The 19,825-nt window shown below is 51.8% G+C and overlaps 1 protein-coding gene across 2 annotated transcripts; it reads right to left on the reverse strand.

Annotated features, from left to right (window-relative positions):
- Positions 1-550: 550 nt before the first annotated feature.
- Positions 551-5,182, reverse strand: PRSS22 (serine protease 22; the record flags this gene model as incomplete). Of its 2 annotated transcripts, XM_081089288.1 has the most annotated exons (6): positions 551-1,023; positions 1,611-1,768; positions 2,875-3,152; positions 3,404-3,575; positions 4,043-4,069; positions 5,101-5,182. In XM_081089288.1, the coding sequence occupies 6 exons, from the start codon at positions 5,180-5,182 to the stop codon at positions 769-771; spliced, it is 972 nt and encodes a 323-aa protein (XP_080945414.1). In that variant the 3' UTR covers positions 551-768. The 2 variants fall into 2 exon arrangements, with proteins under 2 accessions (XP_080945414.1, XP_080945413.1); XM_081089287.1 differs by lacking the exon at positions 4,043-4,069 and having other exon boundaries at positions 3,404-3,598; positions 5,097-5,182.
- Positions 5,183-19,825: the final 14,643 nt, after the last annotated feature.

A 19,825-nucleotide genomic window follows, 5' to 3' on the forward strand; every position in this document is an offset into this window, starting at 1 on the left:
AGGGCTGGTCCAGGAGGAAGGAGGCCTAGCCGCAGAAGAGCCGACAGTGGAAAAGGCCATCCTCAGGGAACAAGAGTGTTAGCTGGGTCCCCCCGGGGCAGGAAGCCAGGCGACTCCTTGTGGCTTGGGACATTGCGCTCACCCCACCCCTGTGGGTGCAGGCAGGTGACTCAAGCCCAAGATGAGGCAGAGCCTGAAGCCCTGCTGTCTCATTGTTGTGCTCCTTCCTCCACAGGGAGGATTCACGGAATCAGCTGTGAGTCACTGGTGAGTCAGCTCCTGGGGGTGCAAGGCATGGCTGCCTCAGCTCAAACCCGGAGACAGGCCTCTGGGCGCAGGGGGCGTGGTTTCTCCCACCAGCCCTGTTTTGGAAACCCAATCGGCAGGGCCCTGCAGCCACCAAACCCTTGGGGTGCTTTCATGTGGCAGAGCTGGGTCTCCTGCCTTCTCTCTATAAAAGGACAGTGCAAAGGTCAGGGGTCAGGGTGTTGAACCCCAGGTGGACCCCTGCTCCCCAATGTCCCCATACAAGGGGGAAAAAAAACAGGATCTGGGGAATAAATAATTTATTGAAATTGGGGGAATAAATAAAATATGCGGGCGGGATTACAAATAACTGTAAAAATCATTAACATATATACACAAAGGCGCTCCCGGCCCCAGGGGTGGAGCCTGAGCCCGGGGGCGGGGCGAGGGCGGGGCCTCCCAGCGGAGGGCGGGCGCCCGGGAGAGGTAGATGGCTTATTTACAGCGGAGGAAACCACGTGATCAGGCCGCGGGGCCGCCCCGGGCCGCCCGGCGTCCCCGGAGGATTCTTAACCCCGACGGCCCGCTCCCGCTCCCGTAGGAGTGTCCGCGGAGCTGCACCCCTTGCACGATCCTCTGCACCCAGGACCGGTGGGCGTCCAGGCTGATGTAGACGCCGGGCCGGTTGCGCTCCGCACAGCCCTCGCCCCAGCTGATGATGCCGGCCAGCAGCCAGGCGCCCTCCACCTCGCACATGAGGGGGCCTCCGGAGTCGCCCTGCGGAGAGGAGGGCAGGTTAGGGACCCACCCACGTGAGGCAGCGGGTGGGCACAGCCCAGGGTCCGACACAGCGACGGCGGCGGCGGGCGGTTCCCTTTGTGGGGAGAAGGCAGTTATCCATCCTGAGGCCCTGAACTCCACCCAGGCAGGAAGGGCGGGTAGGACGTGCCTCCTGGGCTCGCTTCTGGTGACAAACACCCCGTGTGAGACCTCCTCCCTCCTCGGTGAGGCAGAGAGTATTGTAACTTGTGGCACGGATGGGGAACTGAGGCTCAGAAAGAAGACATGACTTGCCCAAGTTGGCAACTACGGGCAGCAGGGTAGGAATTGCAACCAGGCCTTACCATGTCCAAGGCCAGGCATTGGGCACCATCCTGCCATCCTCCACCCGGGACAGCTCCCCGAGAGGGCGGGCTGGACACCTGAGGTGCCCAGTCTATGTTGGATGTGTGAACAGATGGGTGAGTGACCGAACCCCCTGGAGGCCTGTTCTGCAAGCACCTAGGGGACTGCAGGCCACAGCTGGTTCTGGGAGAGGCCCAGCCAGCCAGGAGGAATCTCAGGGAAGAAGGTGGGGTGCTCACCAGACAGGCATCACGCTGCCCCTCCAGGTAGCCTGCGCACAACATGTCCTCGGTAATGGCTTCCTGCCCAGCTCCCCGCCAGTACAGGCGACCGCAGGTTTCCGAGTCGATGATGGGAACCTTCAGCTTCTGTAGGGTCTGCGGGTGGGGCAGGGGCACTGGGAACGGGGAAGAGAGAGTCAGGCCTGGGAAGTTCTCCGGGTTGCCTCATCCCCTTTGGCAGCGCTTCTCAAAGTCTAATGGGTCACCTCTGTCAGGCTCTCCAAAGAGGGCTGCGGAAAACCTGAATTCCAGGCCTCCACCTCCAGACCTACTGAATGGGACGTGAGCATGCAGCTTTATGCTCTGAACTGTCAAACAAGGTCTCTGATGCCCACAGATGGGTAGACCCAGTGGTCCAGGCTTGTCCCGTCTCAGGCACTGCTTTACCCAGCATGGGGACTGCGATAGGTGAAGTGTTCAATAAGTGAGCATTAGGTGTTGAATGTCATGAAAACTTGAGGAATTTCCTGACAGCCTGGAGGTGGGAGGAATTGTAGACATACCCTCCCCCCCCCCCCCCCCGCCCCCCACATGCCCCCACAGCCCATAGTTCCAGTTCTCACAGAAGCCCCTACGGACCATGGGGAGGCTGACACCTGTCAGTGGGATCTCCAGATTCCACAAATGGTGTCCTTTCTCTTAGTTCTTCTGGAATCTGGTTAAAGTCCTATTTTTCTGATCTTTTGTCCTTTCTTAGTCTCTCTCTCTCTCATCTGTCTTTTCCTGCCTCACTGCCTTTTACCTTATCTCATCTGCTTTGTGTTTCTAGATGGTGTTTTCCAAACCTCCAAACTCAGTTTGCAATTATTATATTTTACAGTCATGGAGACTGTATTTCCTCCTGGGAATTTTGCCTGCAATTACAGCAGGCTGCCACCAGGGATGCCACTCCCATGTTGGAATCTTGGGGCTGTTTTCATATTCCTGGCATTCAGCTGGGCCCCACACATGCCTCCTTCCAGCCATTTCTAGATCACTTAATATCTTTGTTGCTCTGGCTCAGAACACAGCGGAAGATACCTTTCATTAAAAATGACCTGAAACTGTCTACCTAGGCTTCCGTGATGCCACATCTTTGGGTTGTAGTCCATCTTTTTGTCTGTCATGCTATGTCACTGGCCTCTAAGCTTTGCTGCCAGGGCACCTGTGTCTCTTAGTGTCCACCACCCTCTGTCCGTACCTCCTTATCTGTCCCCAACCACATGGGGGAGGAGAGACGCACCTCCATCATGGACACTCCCCCAGCCTGCAATCCAGCAGTTGGTGTTCGGAGGGAAATGGATGGAGGAATCAGGCAGGCAGATGGGCAGGATTCGCTCAGAAAACTCAATGGAGTGCTCGAGGCGCACCAGGGCGATGTCTGCACGGGAGCCCTCCTTCCAGGAGTACACAGGGTGGGGCAGTGCCCAGGCAATGCCCACCTCCTGGGACCTGGGACCAGGATTCTCCAGCTGCCAGGCACCCAGCAGCACCGTGAACTGGGATGGCTTGTTCAGAGTGCTGGGAGGAAGAGGGAAGGGAGTGGGGTCAGGCAGGAACCACTGATGGCCAGGAAGGGTCCGGGAAGGGTGTTTGGGGGAAGAGCAAGCACAAGAAGTCCCCACAAAAGCAACAGAGCCTTCTGGGAGGAGCCGGGTCGGTCCAGAGGGACCCAGACTGAACCGGCGGTGGCAGCCGTGGCTGTGTGAGGAGCCCGGGTGTGGGGCAGGAAGGAAGCTGGGGACTCGAGTGGAGGAGACTGGCTGCCATACCCCTTGAAGCAGTGGGCGGCGGTGACCACCCAGCGCCTGGTGAGGAGGGAGCCCGCACAGTGGTGGGTCCCGTTCTTCTGGATGCTCACAATCCAGGGCCACTCGGCGTCGGCGCTGTCCTCACCACCCACAATCCGGTTCAGCTGCTGCGGCTTCCCACAGGCTGGGGGCGCTGGCGGAGGAGGGTCCAGTTTTCTGTCACCCCCTCAGCATGGTCCTCAGCCCCTTCCCTCTGCCCATCTCCAGAGGCCTGTGCTCCACTGCCTCTCCCTCTGCCCTCTGCCCTGCACGGACCCCCTCCTCTGCTGTGTCTTCCCCTGACCTGCTCTTCCTCTTCCTCTGCCCTCCCTTCTGGCTGGCCTTTCCCCTCCACGTAGCTCTCAGCCTTGCCCACAACTCTATCCTTTTACCTCCTTGGCCATTTGCCCTCCTGGACTCCAGCTGCACTTGGCCCTCCCTCCTCCAGTCCCCAGTCTCTGCTCTGTCCTCTGGGCCTCCTTTCCTGCCCGCTCTCTAATCCAACCTCTGCCTCCTTCTGGCCCCCCCCCCCCCCCGCTCCCCCGCAGACAGACACACAGACACTGCCCTTCCCCTCAGACGCCCTCCATGCCTCCTCCCCTCAGGGCGGTTCCTACTCACCAGGTGTCTTGGCAGCACTGAAGGTGTCTGAGGACAAGAGAAGGGAAGGGTCAGGCCAGTTGAGAGGAGGCCCCCAAGTGCCCAGTGGAGAGAATGGCCCCCCAGCGTCCAGTGGAGTGGACCTCCCCCCAGGCCCAGTGACCCTTTCCAGCCTCTCATTCCCAGGCCCCTCCAGGCCTTCCCAGGTTGGGCATTGCCTGGAGCCTGGAGGGCACGGGATGGAACTCTCATGCTCTCATTGTGAGCTGAGCCTTGCACATCCCATCAGCTTCCTCCAGCTCATGCTCAGGATTCATCCCACCTGCTGGGGGGGAGAAGCGACCCCTGGGACACCTCTCACGGAGAGTGGGCACACACCTGACCCTCTCAGCTTCCTCCCTCAGACCTAAGTCAGCGACCAGAGACTCCCTTCACCTCCAACCCCAAGCCCAAGGCCTGGATGCTGCTGCCCCAGAAGATGGAAGAAACAGGAGGGAGGGAGCCCTGACCAGTGTGGTTCAGTGGTTAGAGTGTCGGCCCAAGCACCAAAGGGTCAAGGGTTTGATTCTCTATCAAGGGCAGGTACCTGGGTTGCAGGTTTGAGCCCTGGCCCAGGCACATGCAGGAGACAGCCAATCGATGTGCCTCTCTCACATCTATGTTTCTCTCCCCGCCACACCTCCCTCCCTCTCTTCCACTCTAAAAATCAATGGAAAAAATGTCCTCCAGTGGGAATTAAGAACAACAAAAGAATTAAAAATAAAGAAAGAGGAGAGAGGGAGATGAAGACAATAATGAGTTTAGTCAACAATAACCACCAGAGATGGAGCATATGAAACCTCTTAGTACCTACCTGCAGTGTCTCATTTAAACCTTGAGCATCATGGAGCAGTCAAATAACAGAGAGAGAGAGGGAGAGTGGGGGGTTGGAGGAGGGGGCAGGGGAGAGAGCAAAGGAGGAGACTGGATTCCGGCAGGCCCTGGAAGGAAGGTGGCTGAGTCTAGAGGGAGGAGGAGGTGATCCTGAAGGGGCAGAGAGGGAGGTAGAGAGGGAGGGGCAGCAGGTCCTCCGGACTCACCGGTAGAAGCCAGAAGCAGCAGGGAGGTTAAAATCCTGAGGCAGCCCCCACCCAGGGCTGGGGGGGTTCTGGACACAAGCATGTCCAGTGGGGGTGGGGCCACGGCCTGGCGAGCTGTGCCGTGCCGGCCACAGGAGTGTTCAGAGTTCCCTGCAGGTCACCCCTGGTTTTATCCTCGGAGGCGGAATGCTGTCGGACCTGTCCCCCCAGTGAGTGGCTCAGTCCCTGCCACTCGGGGCTGTAGGTCACCAGAAGGGGTGGGGCTGCCAGGAGGAAATGAGCCTTAACGGGAACTGGGGGGCTCTGGCCGAGACCCCTGCCTCTGGACTGGGCCAGTGGACTCGGGCTCTGGATCTGGGGCTCAGGACACCAGCGCCAGCTGTGGGCCCAGTATCTGCCCAGTATCTGACCTCAGGAGGGCAGGCTAGGGAACCTGGACCGTAGCCTTGACGCTGACCATGGAGTTGGGGGGTGCAGAGAAAGGTGCTCATAGCTTGAAAGGAAGGGGGTCCAGGTGGGGAAAGGCAGGTGCTCAGACCCAGGGTCTGGCTCCTCAGAAGCAGGAGGCTCAGGTATGAGGTCTTGGAGAGGCCCCAGGACTTTGGGGAGATGTGGGGGGCAGCCAAGGGGATTGCCCAAAGGCTCAGCAAGGCCACTGCCTCCAGGGGCCGGCTGACCTGACTCAGCCAGGGGAACTAGCCCAGCCCGGGGCTCTGGGATCCCGTTAACCCACTTACTGGAAAGCCATGAATCAGGCCCCCAGTGGCTGCCAGTTCTGGGGCAGCCTTCCTGTGGGCCCTGTCACTCAGAAGCCCTAGGACTCACCCTACTCACCCTTCACCTGCACTCCCAGGAAGCTTGGGTGGGCGGGGCCAGCCAGGTGCTCTGTGGTTATGACTTAGGAGGCTGCCTGGAAAGGGCTGGGAGGCAGGGTCTCCCTCACTCTGCCCCACCCCTGAGCTCCTGAATCCGAGACCCCCAGCCTGAGGCCAGGTCTTCCCTGACTCAGTGCCCACACTCAACTCCCCACCCCAAGCAGGAGGAGCCGGCTGCTTCCTCCTCTGAAACAGCCTGCATCTCTGTCCCTTCTTTCACTTGGTCAACACACCTCAACCTGGGCCCTTGCTACGCCTAGGGAGCGGGCAAGACGAATAACAATAGCAGCTGGCAGTGTTCAGTGCACCAGGCGTCACCTCCTTTTATCCTCAAATTCCCTTGTTATTATCCCATCCTGCTGATGGGGAAGCTGAGGCCACTTAGAAGGGTTAGTGATGTGCCCCAGGTCCCCCAGCTGGCGAGTGGTGGAGCTTGGAGTTGAAACCTGAGCCCGAAGACAGGCAACTGGACTAGACTCAGTGGAGCCTAGAGACCTCAGCCCAGTGGATGGATACTGGTCACCAGCGGTCATCTGTGCGCGTGGGTGGGGGCCTCAGGAGCCCAGAGGAGGCACCTGACTCCCCTCAGGGGGCCAGTGAAGGAGGGCCTTGAAACTGTGGCCTGGAGAGGAAGTTGAAGGTGGCCCAGCAGAGGCAGGACAGAGGGAGTGAGTGCGGGGTGACTCTGGGGCTGGGGTGCAGAGGGACAGGGTGCTGGGAAGGGGCTGGGGGCTGCTACACCAGATCCTCAGCTCACCCCAGCTGAATCAACGTGTTCTCCCCCAGAGCCTGCCCCAGGGGTGCCCACCTCCTCATGCTGGGGGGTTGGGGGGGTTTCAGTGGTGGCAGGGTCCTGGGATCCCCTAGAGACTGTCAGTGCCGAAAAGGATCACGCTGTGTTTACTGGGCCTGCTTCCATTGGGGGGCAGGAGGCAACTCAGATTAAACTGCAGGGGCTCGCCCCTGTCCCACCTCCCACAAACACAAGCCATGGGAGGGGCACAGGAGCCTCGAACAGCCCCCAGGGTTCAAGGGCAGGGGGGGAGGGACTGCAGGAAAAACCTTCACTGAGTGGCTAAGGAGAGGGGCCGTTTCTATGGGGCCCCTCAGCAGCCAAGCAGACATTTCCTAGGTAGGGGGAGGGTGCCCCCCTCCTCCCCTGCTCACTCTCCTGGGTCCACCTCTGCAGCCTATGGCTAGCCATGCCCCTCAGGCTCCCCCAACCCACTCCCTTCCTGAAAATGAGGTGATTGGCCTCCCCAGCTACACTCGACAAACATTTATTGGGCGCCTGCTGTATGCCAGCCCTTATGCTGGGCACCGGGACACAATGGTGATAAGACACAGGTCCTGTCTTCAGGCAACACACATCGCCCTGGGGATGGATGGGAGGCAGGTGAACAAGTCATGACAGTGAGGTGTTGTGGGGTGGGCACAGAGACCCTGGGCCTGGGGAGGAGGTGTCAGGAAAGCGTCGCAGTGGGCATGGACTCTGGAGGGCCACCCTGAAGTTGGGTGCAGTGGGGACAGTGTGAGGAAGCTCCCCACGGGTCCTCAGATTCTAGGGCCGTGCCTGGTACACGTCAAGCCTCAACGGATGTTTGTTGAATGAATAAATGAGCGCGGGAGAGGTGAGTCTGGAGGATCCCACTGGGGACTGGCGCTCCAGCCTCCTGCCTCTCCCGTTTCCTCTTTGTTCCAGGTTTTCTCGCCTTTCATGACATCTGGGTCACTGCCCAGGTGACCCAAGAGGCAGGCGTGTACCTCAAGATGATTCTGTCCTAGAGATGGGGTGGCCGGGAAAAGCGCCCTAAGGAGCAGGGCCTGGTGGGAGTGGGAGGCGGAGGAAGTCCTGAGCAGCCAGTGAAGACTTCCGCGCACAAGTCCTGGGCAAGGGCCCCAGAGACCGGCTCCGCGGTTCCCAGGACCTGGAGACCCCGGCAGGGCTCAACAGTCACTCAACAAGGGGCCGCCGTCTGCTGGACCCACACGAGGCGCCCCGGCTGGGCCTGAGGTGGGCTGCCCATCCTGCCACCCACTGCCAAGCCGTCTCAGGGCCGTCGATGAATTGAAACAAGGTGTAGATGACAGACGTGGCCGCAGAGGCCTGACATGAAACAGCAGCTGGAGCTGGCAGGGCTCAGCCCAGAGAAGTGACTCACCAGCAGCATTTCAGACGTGGGCACCGGGGTCAGGGCAGAGATATGAACAGGGGTATTCATTCATCATCAGCCAAAACCTACTGAGCGCCTATTGCATGCCAGGCACTGCCCTGTGAGCTGGAGATGTAGCCGTGAACAAACCCCGGACGGTCCTGCCCTCATGGCAGGAAGGCTGGAGGAAACAGAATCAACACAGTAAATCATCTCGTCTGACAGATGATAAGGTTCATGAGGAAAACCAAGACAGGGAGGGGGTTAGCACAGGAACAGGGGGGCAATAGGAGGTGGGGATGGGGGTAGGGCGTTGCCATCTTAAATCAGGAGCCCCGTGCCGTGCTCACTTTTGAACTGAGACTTGTAGGAGAGGGGGTGAGAGTTGTGGGTGCCATCACTGGCCCTCCAGCCCCAGGATTGGCTCGGGCGGGCGGGACTGGCAGATTTGAGCCTTGGCGAAGGGAGGCACAGTGGCTGAGGGGCCCTGGCTCTGCTCGGGGAAGGGGAGTCCTCCCTGATGCTGTGAGCCCACCCCGAACTCCAGGTAAGCTGCTCGGCCTCAAGGAGCCCTTTTCCTCATGGTTCTAGCTGTGTGTTCTGAGACCAGAACTGCAAGCCAGCTGTGGGATCCAGCCTTCCAGTGGGCTTTGTTAGACCTGCAGTGCTGTTTGTTTTTCTAAACTGGGAAAATCTATCTTTTTTTTTTTTTAATCTGAATTTTGACTAACGCTGCTGTGAACATGAGTGTACAAGTATCTGCCGGAATCCTTGCTCAAACAGATATCTGGCCCCGAACGGGTGACTCACTTGGTTGGAGCGTCATCCTGTACACCAGAAAGGTTGGGGTCCAATTCCTGGTCAGGGCACATATCTGGATTGTGGGTTCAATCCCTGGTCAGGGTACATACTCAGAGGCAACCAATTGATGTTTCTTCCCCCGCCCCCCCCCCCTTCCTCTCTCTCTAAAAATCAATGAAAACATATCCTCTGGTGAGGATTTAAACAAACAAACAAGAATAACAACAACAACAGAGATTTGTAAACCCATGTTCATAGCAGCATTATTCATAATAAGCTGAAAAGTGCAAACAACCCAAGTGTCTATCGATAAATGAATGGATAAACAAAACGTGGTTCATCCATACAATTGAATATTATTCAGCCATAAAAAGGGACGAAGTACGAGCACGTGCCACAACATCGACAAACCTCGTGGACGCTATGCTCAATGAAAGGAGCCAGACACAAAGAACAAACGCTGTACGATTCCACTTATGTGAGGCGGCCCCTGGCGTCCTCTGACTCCTAAAGACAGAGAGTAGATTAGAGGTCACCAGGGCCTGGGGAGGGGAAAGAGGGAGTTCGTGTTTAATGGGGACAGAGTTTCGGTTTGGGAAGGTGAAAAAGTTCTGGAGATGAAGGTGGTGATGGTTGCACGACATTGTGAATATACTTAATGCCACTGAACTGTACGCTTTTTAAAAATATATTTTATTGATTTTTTTACAGAGAGGAAGGGAGAGGGATTTAGAAACATCAATGGTGAGAGAAAAACATCGATCAGCTGCCTCCTGCATACTCCCTACTGGGGATGTGCCCGCAACCCAGGTACATGCCCTTGACCGGAATCGAACCTGGGACCCTTCAGTCCGCAGGCCGACGCTCTATCCCAAACCGGTCAGGGCATGAACTGTACACTTAAAATGGTTAAAATTCGCCTAAACCGGTTTGGCTCAGTGGATAGAGCGTCGGCCTGAGGACTGAAGGGTCCCGGGTTCGATTCCGGTCAAGGGCATGTACCTGGGTTGCGGGCACATCCCCGGTGGGAGATGTGCAGGAGGCAGCTGATCGACGTTTCTCTCCCATCGATGTTTCTGGCTATCTATCTCTCTCCCTTCCTCTCTGTAAAAATTCAATAAGATATATTTTTAAAAAATGGTTAAAATTGTAAGTCTTGTGTACGTTGTTCTAAAACGAATATCTGAATGTCCACTTTTTCAGGAACATTGGGAGCTGTGGCAACACTGGGCTCCACTGGCTGAGTCGCCCTGATTGCAGCACAGCCCCACCCACCCACCCCCACTCTGCCCACCGGCTGGTGCCCTGGGTCCTTGGGCATTTCCTGCTCTTGGAGGGCAGGGCCTGGGACACAGCAGATTCTCCATCCCCCGCTCAGGTAGCTCAAGGTGAGCTCCCAGAGTGAGCAGCGCTCTCCAAAGGAGCCAAGTAAACAGCAGCTCCCTCCTCCAACCTGGGCCTCAGTTTACCCATCTGGGAAGAGGATCCGTCAGGACAGCGGTGCCTGTCCTGACCACACGATACAGGGCTGCTCAGGTGTGAGGGCTGGCAGGCGGCCTTGCAGGGCTGAGTGCTGATTGAGCCATGCGCTGGGCTGTGCTCATCTGCAGACAAGGTTTTCTGGGGCACTAATGGTTTTGAGAAACCTGGCCTGGTTGGTGCCGTGGACACTGGAGGACACTGCTCGCTGGCTGGGATTTCATCACCTCCCCATGGGGATGTCCTTCCTCCCATCTGACCACACTCCTGAACTGTCCTGGAAATCAGATGTTGCTCGGGACTCCCTGCCTCTTGGAGACTTGGGTTGAACTTGGCTCCAACCCCATCCCAGGTCCCATATCCCTCTCAGAGGCCCCCCTCCCCCCACCCTCCCCGGCTCCTATGCTCCAGACTTCACACTTTCCTCCATCTCCGCCCAGGTTCCTCATTCTCCGTTTTGTCCTGGCCCCAAAGCTCTGACCCTTCTCCCCTCCACAAGAATCCCATCCTCACGTTGCACGTACATCAAATCCTTTCCCCATCTTCTGGCTTTCCGACCCTGGGCTGGTGGTCAGGCACTCCCCACCCCCACGTCCCCACCTAAAATTCTGAGGAATAAAAATTTTCCCGTCTTATAACATCATTGCCTATCCTCTTGCCATTTCTTTAAAATGGGAGATGAATTGGACAAAAACCTTACACCTATGGATGAGGACAGTGGTGGGAGTAAGGGCATGGGGTGGGGTGGGAACCGGGTGGAGGGGAGCTATGGGGGGAAAAAAGAGGAACATCTGTAATAATCTGAACAATAAAGATTTATTTAAAAAAATAAAATAAAATGAGAGATGAGCACCGCCTCCTTGCCCAGCATTCCATTCTCTAGCCTTAGGGATACCTCCTTCCGGTCCCTCTCTCGACCCCAAACTTTCTAAAAGGCAGAGCTCCCACCTCAGGAGCCCTCAGATTCTTTGAAAGCTGGACTTCTGAGGTCCAGGTGTTAATTATGTGGCACCAGGTATCTTCATTCTGACTAGTGTCTTCCTGGAATACAGAGCACTGCTAATTCTTGTGGTTTACTAAGACCTTCAGGCCTCTTTTGTTTTTTTAGATGCAATGATGCCTGCTTCTCCACCTCTTACTCGTCTATCTCTTTCTCTATGGCAGGTCTCTAGGGCAGCTTCCTCCAGCTTTCCTTTCATGGCTTAGAGTACTCCCCTACGTTTTGTCCACAACCTTTTCCTCCTTCAGAAAAGTTGGCTGTGTATTGGAATTCTTAGAGTTGATCCCATTTCCCCTGCTGTTTTCATGGAAAAATACCCCATCAGCCTGGATGGAGAATGTTTTTAGGGAGAAAGATGGTCAGTCCTCCTACATAAATGTCACTGGGCTGTCTACTGTGGCATCAGAACCCCTCCCCCACACCCTACCTCCCCCACCCCCACCCCCCGCCTCCCCACTCCTAACTTCCCAGTCTACGCGCTGTTGCCTTTGGTTGATGGAAAATCCTTTCTATTGCTGCCACCACCACCACCTCCATAAGAATTATCTCCTTGTGTCTGGCTAATTCAATGAATCATAGGGAAGCTTGAAGCCCCCTGTGCTTGTCTGTTTGTTTACCTCTAAAATAACATGTTTATTAAAGGGATCTGCTAACTTGGGCTCCTATGGGCTAGCAAGAGCTAATTGTTAACTTTTCAGAAATTTTGCAAGCCGTTGATGTCACATTAGCATCTTGAAATCAGCCATGCATAGGTTATACCATGGAAATCAGCAAATGCTACAAAACAGGTCTTCCCCCGAGTCCCCACCCCTAGATAGCCCTCTGTGAAATATTAACTGGCATGCCCCCCAGTATTATCCACCATGTGACTGGCATATTCTAAAGCCAGACTCTTCAACAGCCATGCATACTTCTCTCCCTGCTACCTGGGACCAGTTAGAGCTACTCTCGCCACAACACAGAAATCAGCCTGGAAGGACTGCGCTTCCCCTGTGACCAAGAAGCAGAGAAGGGAGGGCCAGACTGGGAAGGGCTCAGCCTAGAGCTGGTGGAAGAGGGGAGCTGAGAAGGACAGAGGGAATTGGTCAAGCTGGGCGAGCTGACTCGCTGGGCACTCTTCCAGCACTTGTGGGAAGCATCAGTGACTCAGAGAGGACTGAACCTCAGAGTCATGGGGTCAAAGGTCATGGTCAAAAGCCCAAGGAGAGGAAGTGACTGACGGGGCAGGATAAGCCGCATCTCGGTGCAGATGCAGACGGAGGGGCCCCAGTTCAGTTCTACAAGTGAGCTGGGATCTGCAGGTCCTCCTGGCCCTGCCTTGAGGCGGGGGATGCCTACTGAGCCATGACCTAGTCCCTCCATCTCTCCCCCTTCCTCCCCCCCCTCCTGACCTGGGCAGACACATCATGCAGTCATGCTGGTGGAGAGGAAGCATGGAGAAACCAGCTCCAGCCTCCCCCACAGGGTGGAGAGCCACCTCCAACCGCGTTCCTTCTCCCCACTCATCCCTCCAGGGAAATGAATGACTGCTAATTACTGCTAATGAATGGCTTCTGGGCAAGCCAGTGTGGAGGTTTCTCCAGCCGGAAGACAGGCAGCTCTGTAGCAAGAAACCCATGTGTGTGAGGAGTCAGTCAGCTGCTGGGATTGGGACTTGAACTCCAATGGGCATCTTAAACAGGGAAACTTGTGGTTCCCTTGAATCCAGACACTTCCTGCCCCAGGTTCTCCCCTCTCAGAAAATGGCACCCCACTCACCCAGGTGTTCAAGCCAGAAGACTAAGAGTCAGCCTTTAGTCACCCTTTTCCTCCCCACCCATGTCCAATAGAAAAGTAAAAACAACTTCTCTGTACACACAGAATACCTTTAACACCAGGGATGTGTGGGGGTTTCCATACCAACCAATTCTCCAGTCCTCCGTGACGCCACGGGTCCTACCACTTCATTCAGACACAAACTGGAATTTTTACTTTTCTTATTTTTGTTGTTTTGTTAATCCTCACCCGAGGATGTTTTTCCATTGATTTTTAGAAAGAGTGGAAGGGAAGGGGAGAGACACAGGGAGAGAAACATTGATGTGAGAGAGACATATCGATTCATTGCCTCCCATATGGCCCTAACCAGGGCGGTGGGATCGAGCCTGCAACCGAGGTACATGCCCTTCACTGGAATCGAACCCAGGAACCTTCAGTCTGCAGGTCAACGCTCTACCCACTGAGCCAGACTGGTCAGGGCACAAACTGGAATTTGCTCAAACCCCACAGGTTAAGAGTGAGTCCCACAAGACTGTTCCTTCTTCAGGTGGTTGGTCCTGAGGTGCTTCTTGCAGTCAGAGTAAGACCCAAAGGGCCAGTCCAGCCACCACATGTTTACAGGGGCTCCCACAAGTAGTAAGGGCCCGGGCAAGAGCCTCAGGCACCCCTAACCAATAGCATTACTTTGGACAGGCTAAGACGGATGCGTCGATATTATTTCACAGCAACCCATCGGCAAGTCATGGTGTTTCCAGCCTAGAACAGAGAGGAGAATCCAGGCCCTTCTCCTCGTCTGCATGGGTCTGTCTGCTCTTCCGTGGTCACTGCAACGGCCTCCGGATGGGTCCCCTGCTCCCCTCTTGGTCTCCTCTCCCACAGCGACCAGAGATGTTTCACAAGACACAAACCGGATTGTGGCACTTCCCAGTTTAAAGCTCTAATAGCGCTCACTGTGCTTGGAGATCCAAAGGCCTTGTCTCCTCCCGCCAGGTTTTGCATTATCTCCCCCCCCCCACCGCCCCTTCCCACCCCCCTCACCCACCCCCACCCCCGTGCTGACCTCTCTCCCTAGCTCATTCCCGTCCAGCCATGCTGGTCCTATTCTCTCTAAGCCCTTTGCCATCCTAGGGCCTTTGCACATGCTGCTCGATCTATCTGGAAGGTCTTAACCACACCTTTAGAGTTGGCACCTTCTCTTAGATCTTAGTGTAAGCGACATCCTCTCAGTTAATCTGTTTCTTAGCCCCATGTCAAATCTTCCGAGCTTAAACCTGTGCAAGATTGGACATGGGCAAATGAGATTACCGGATATCCTTCCAGTGGAATACTGCAGCCTCCAGGGTTCATCTGATTCCATAGGGAGGTGTTCTTTGCCTCTGATTGGGCTGTTTCACAACCCTATAGAGACAGGATTGTCAGAAAACTGGTAGGAATGCAAACAATTCCCGTTCCCAGAAAAGCAAACCAATCCAACCAATGCAGGTGAGTATTACCCTGTGGGAACTGATAGCTTTGCCAGTTTGCATCAGTCGGCAGAATCATTGCAGCAGCCCTTCTCTGGCTATAAATGTGTGATACTGTGTCCTCTTTTGAACAAATTGTCATATCTCACTGGTTCCCTCCTTAACTGATAAGTAAAATCTATGAGATGAATTTAGAAAAATCCCAATTTTACCTTTTTGTGAAAAGTATCCTTTAATGGCACCCTAAACGTTTCTCTTACTAAAGTTATGTTTTCATTTATAAACTGTCTTCCTCAAGTATATGTTCCGTGAGGATAGGACCTTTGCTTGTTAGGAATAACTGGAAGACTTAGAAAGTAACTGGCTGTCCTTTCAATGGAAAGCGGAGTCTTACCTCGCTCCTTTGGGGTTATATACTTCTAATCTGGGTCTCTGTGCCCTTGTCTTCAACTAGGCTATTTCACAAAGACATTTTTACCCTCCACCTTGCAGAAAAGACGATTCTAAACATTACCTTTTCTTGTTCCATAGGATAATGTCCAGTTTTGCATCCATTAGCAAACTGACTTCCCATATATATTTTTTCTTCAGATTCTCTTTTAAACCATTTTTAAAAATCCTCACCCAAGGATATGTTTATTGATTTTAGAGCAAGGGAGAGAGAGAAAAAGAAAGAGACATCGATGTGAGAGAGAAACATTGATGAAGCATCTCGCCCTGAATGGGACCTATCCCAGAAGCAACCTAGGTATGTGCCCTGACCAGGAATAGAACCCACAACCTTTTGGTGCACAGACAACACTCCAGCCAACCGCACCACCCAGCCAGGGCTAAACCACCTTTAACATCTTGTTGGCTTCCTCATTCATTAATGAGTTAAAATCTTTGGCTCGTGCCTATTTTATATTTATTTGACAGTCATAGTTTTACCTTTAGGGAAATTACACATTTTCCCCTATTTAGTACTTTATTTTTTTTATTGTTGAGAGCATTACAGATATCTGCCAATCCCCCGCTTTACCCCCGTTGTCCCTGCCCCTGCCCCACCCAGGCCTTCACCACACTATTATCTGTGTCTATTGGTTATGCATATCTTATCTAATAAACGGGGAATATGCAAATTACCATCACACTGGCTGCGCCCACAGTGGAGGCAGGGATTCCGTAACACAAGATGGCTGCACCTACAGCGGAGACTATGTTCCTGTAACGAGCCTTAACAAGCAATCCGCAGGGGCCTGAGGCTGCATAGCACTGGGCCGGGGCAGGGGGCCTCAGGCCATGCTCCCCGCCCTGGTGGTGCTTGATGGGGGTGGGTCAGCCGGGTCTGGATCTAGCCCAATTGGGGGGGGCAGGGCCGGGTTTGGGTCTCGTGGGATTTCAAAGCGCACGTGGGTGGGCAGGGACTTGACTCTAGTTCCCGTGGCGCGCCCCAGACTCTGACAGGAAGAAGATTTTCATATACATTTTACTAATTTTCTTTCATCTCTGACACTTCTATTATAGAGAAAGGGCAAATAGTAATATTAAAATATTTCCACTAATTAATTCCTTTTTAATGTGCATGAACTTCATGCACCAGGTCACTAGTATATATATATATATATATATATATATATATATATATATATATAAGCTTAAGCAAGCAGTCGACTGGTCGACCACTCATTATGATGCACACTGACCACCAGGGGCAGGAACTGCCCCCTGGTGGCCAGTGTGCTCTCACAGCAGGAGCACTGCTCAGCTAATGGAGGGACATCAGAAGCAGGGCTCACAACTGGCCACCACAGCCCGGAGACCACAGTGGGGCCGGGATGAGCAGGAGCAGCAGGAGGCATTGGACTGCTGGTTTGGGCCCAATCCCTGCAGGCCATGCTGAAGGACCCCACCAGTGCACGAATACGTGCACCAGGTCTCTAGTACATATATAAGTTCTTAGGTTAATTAATATTAGACAAAGGAGGCAAGAACATATGCTTCCCCTCTGAAATATGCCAGTCAGTTCCATGCCTCCATGCCCCTGAACCTATTTTGTTCGGCAGTTTATTACGTTCATTAGATTCCACTTATAAGTGAGATCATGTGATATTTGTCTTTCTCTGACTGACTTATTTCACTCAGCATAATATTCTCCAGGTCCTGCCTAGCTGGTTTGGCTCAGTGGATAGTGTGTTGGGCCACTGGCCAGAGGCAACCAGTAGATGTGTCTCTCCCATGTCGATGCTTCTCTCTCTCTCTCTCTCTCTCTCTCTCTCTCTCTCTCTCTCTCTCGCCCTCCCTCCCACTCTCTCTAAAAATCAATGGAAAACTATCCTCATGTGAGGACTATATATATATATATTCATTCTACAGGTCCATTCATGCTGTCATAAAGGGTAACAAATCCTTCTTTTTTACAGCTGCATAGTATTTTCATTGTGTAAATGTACCACAGTTTTTTTTAGCCACTCATCTATTGATGATCACTTGGGCTGTTTCCAATTCTTAGCTATTGTAAATAATGCTACTATGAGTATAGTGGTGCATATATTCTTTCTGATTGGTGGTTTGGGCTCCTTAGGATATTTTCCTAGAAGTGGGATCAGTGGATCAAACAGTAGTTTTTTTTTTTATTAATTATTTGAGTAAATTCCATACTGTTTTCCATAATGGTTACACCAGTCTGCATTCCCACCAGCAGTGTACTAGCATTCCCTTTTCTCCACATCCTCACCAGCACTTGTTGTTTGTTGATTTGTTGATGGTAGCCATTCTAGCAGATGTGAGGTGGTACCTCATTATCAGTTTAATTTGCATCTCTCTGATGATTAGTGACATTGAACATTTTTTCATATGTGTCCTGGCCATCTGTATGTCCTGTTTGGAGAAGTGCCTATTCTGGTCCTGTGCCCATTTTTTTATTGAGTTATTTGTCTTCCTTTTGTTGAGCGGTATGAGTTCTATATCTATTTTGGAAATTAATCCCCTATCAGATGTGTCATTGGCAAATATGTTTTCCCATACAGTGGACTCCCTTTTCATTTTGAGGATGGTTTCTTTCGATGTGCTGAAGCTTTTCAGTTTGATGTAGCCCCATTTATTTTTTTTCCTTTGTTTCTCTTGCCCTAGGAGATGTATCAGTGAAAATTCTGCTACGTGAGATGTCTGAGATTTTGTTGCCAATGTTTTCTTCTAGGATTTTTATGGCTTCGTGACTTACATTTAAGTTTTTTATCTACTTTGAGTTTATTCTTGTGTATGGTGTAAATTGGTGATCTATTTTCATTTTTTTTGCATGTACCTGTCCAATTTTCCCAACACCATTTATCGAAGAGTCTGTCTTTACTCCATTTTACGTTCTTGTCTCTTTTGTCTAATATTAATTGATCATAATGATGTGGGTTGATTTCTGGGATCTCTGTTCTGTTCCATTGATCTATATGTCTATTCTTGTGTCAGTACCTGGTTGTTTTTATTACAATGGCTTTATAGCATAGTTTGATGTCCTGTATTTTGATCCCTCCAACTTTTTTTTTTTCCCAACATTGCTGCAGCTATTCAGGATCTGTTTTGGTTCCATGTACATTTTTGGAATATTTGTTCTAGATTTGTGAAATATGCCATTGGTATTAATAGGAATTGCATTGAATCTATAGATTGCTTTGGGTAGTATGGTTATTTTAATTATGTTAATTCTTTCAATCCATGAACATGATATATGTTTCCACTTATCTGTATCTTCCTTTCTTTTTTTTCCTTTCTTTCTTTCTTTTTAATGTTCTGTAGTTTTCTGAGTACAGGTCTTTTACCTCCTTGGTTAAGTTTATTCCAAGGTATCTTTGCAGGAAGCCATTCATTGCCAACACTATCATGAAAGTGCATCAAGGAACTCGGAAGGCTGATGAACCTTGAGCTTTAGCAGTGCTAAAAGCTATGCACCGATTGTTCTGTGTTGAGATAACGATGGCTCGAAGCAATTTCCTGACCTAATAGTATCAAAGTAAAAATTTATTGATCTTTTACTGACCTTTGAGATAGTCTGTCTGCTACCAGTTTGCTGAGGGCAAGATGTGTATCTAAAACTGAATAAAAGCTGACAGGTCCAGGGTTTCACTTCTCCACTAAAGAGAGGTTTCCACCTGGCCCCCCATGCCTTCTAAATTCATATTTCTTGTCTAGTGTTTTCATTTGTGCATGGCCCCTTCTTCAGATCCTGAACCCTCACTGCAAAAGTTTGCAGCATATCTTATTTTTTGTTGTTGTTGCAATGGTAAATTAGTTTCTCTTTCTGAGAGTTCATTACTGGTGTATAAAAATGCCATCAATTTTTGGATGTTGATTTTGTATCCTGCTACTTTGCCAAATTTACTTATTAAATCTAGTAGTTTTTTGATGGAGTCATTGAATTTGTTTTTCTATGTACAATATCATGTCATCTGCGAATAATGACAATTTTACTTCCTCCTTTCCAATTTGAATGCCTTTGATTTTTTCATCTTGTCTGATTGCTGTGGCTAGGACTTCCAGTACTATGTTGAATAAGAGTGGTGAAATCGAACATCCCTGAGTTTTTCCTGTTCTTAAGGGAAATGCTTTTAGCTTTTGCCCATTGAATATGAAGTTGGCTATGGGTTTGTCATATATGGCCTTTATTATGTTGAAGTATGATCCCTCTAGTCCCATTTTACTGAGAGTTTTTATCAAAAATGGGTGCTGGATTTTGTTGAATGCTTTTTCTGCATCTATGCATATGATCATGTGCTTTTTATCCTTCATTTTGTATATGTGATGTATCACATTTATTGATTTGAGGATATTGTAGCAACCTTGCATCCCTGGAATAAATCCCACTTGGTCATGGTGTATGATCTTTTTAATGTATTGCTGGATTCAACTTGCTAATATTTTGTCAAGGATTTTAGTATCTATGTTCATCAGGGATATTGACCTATAATTCTCTTTCTTTGTAGTGTCTTCATCTGGTTTTGAGGTTAGGATGATGCTGACCTCATAAAAAGAGCTTGGAAGTGTTCCTTCCTCTTGGATTTTTTAAAGTCATTTGAGAAGGATAGGTATTAGTTCTTCTTTGAATGTTTAATAGAACTCCTCATGAAGCATCTGGTCCAGGATTTCTGTTTGCTGGGAGTTTTTTGATTACTGCTTCAATTTCATCAGTTGTTATTGGCTTATTCAGGTTTTCTGATTCTTTCTGATTAA

Source organism: Myotis nattereri (genome assembly GCF_964212035.1).
Source record: "Myotis nattereri genome assembly, chromosome: 4".
Classification (NCBI taxonomy): Eukaryota; Metazoa; Chordata; class Mammalia; order Chiroptera; family Vespertilionidae; genus Myotis; species Myotis nattereri.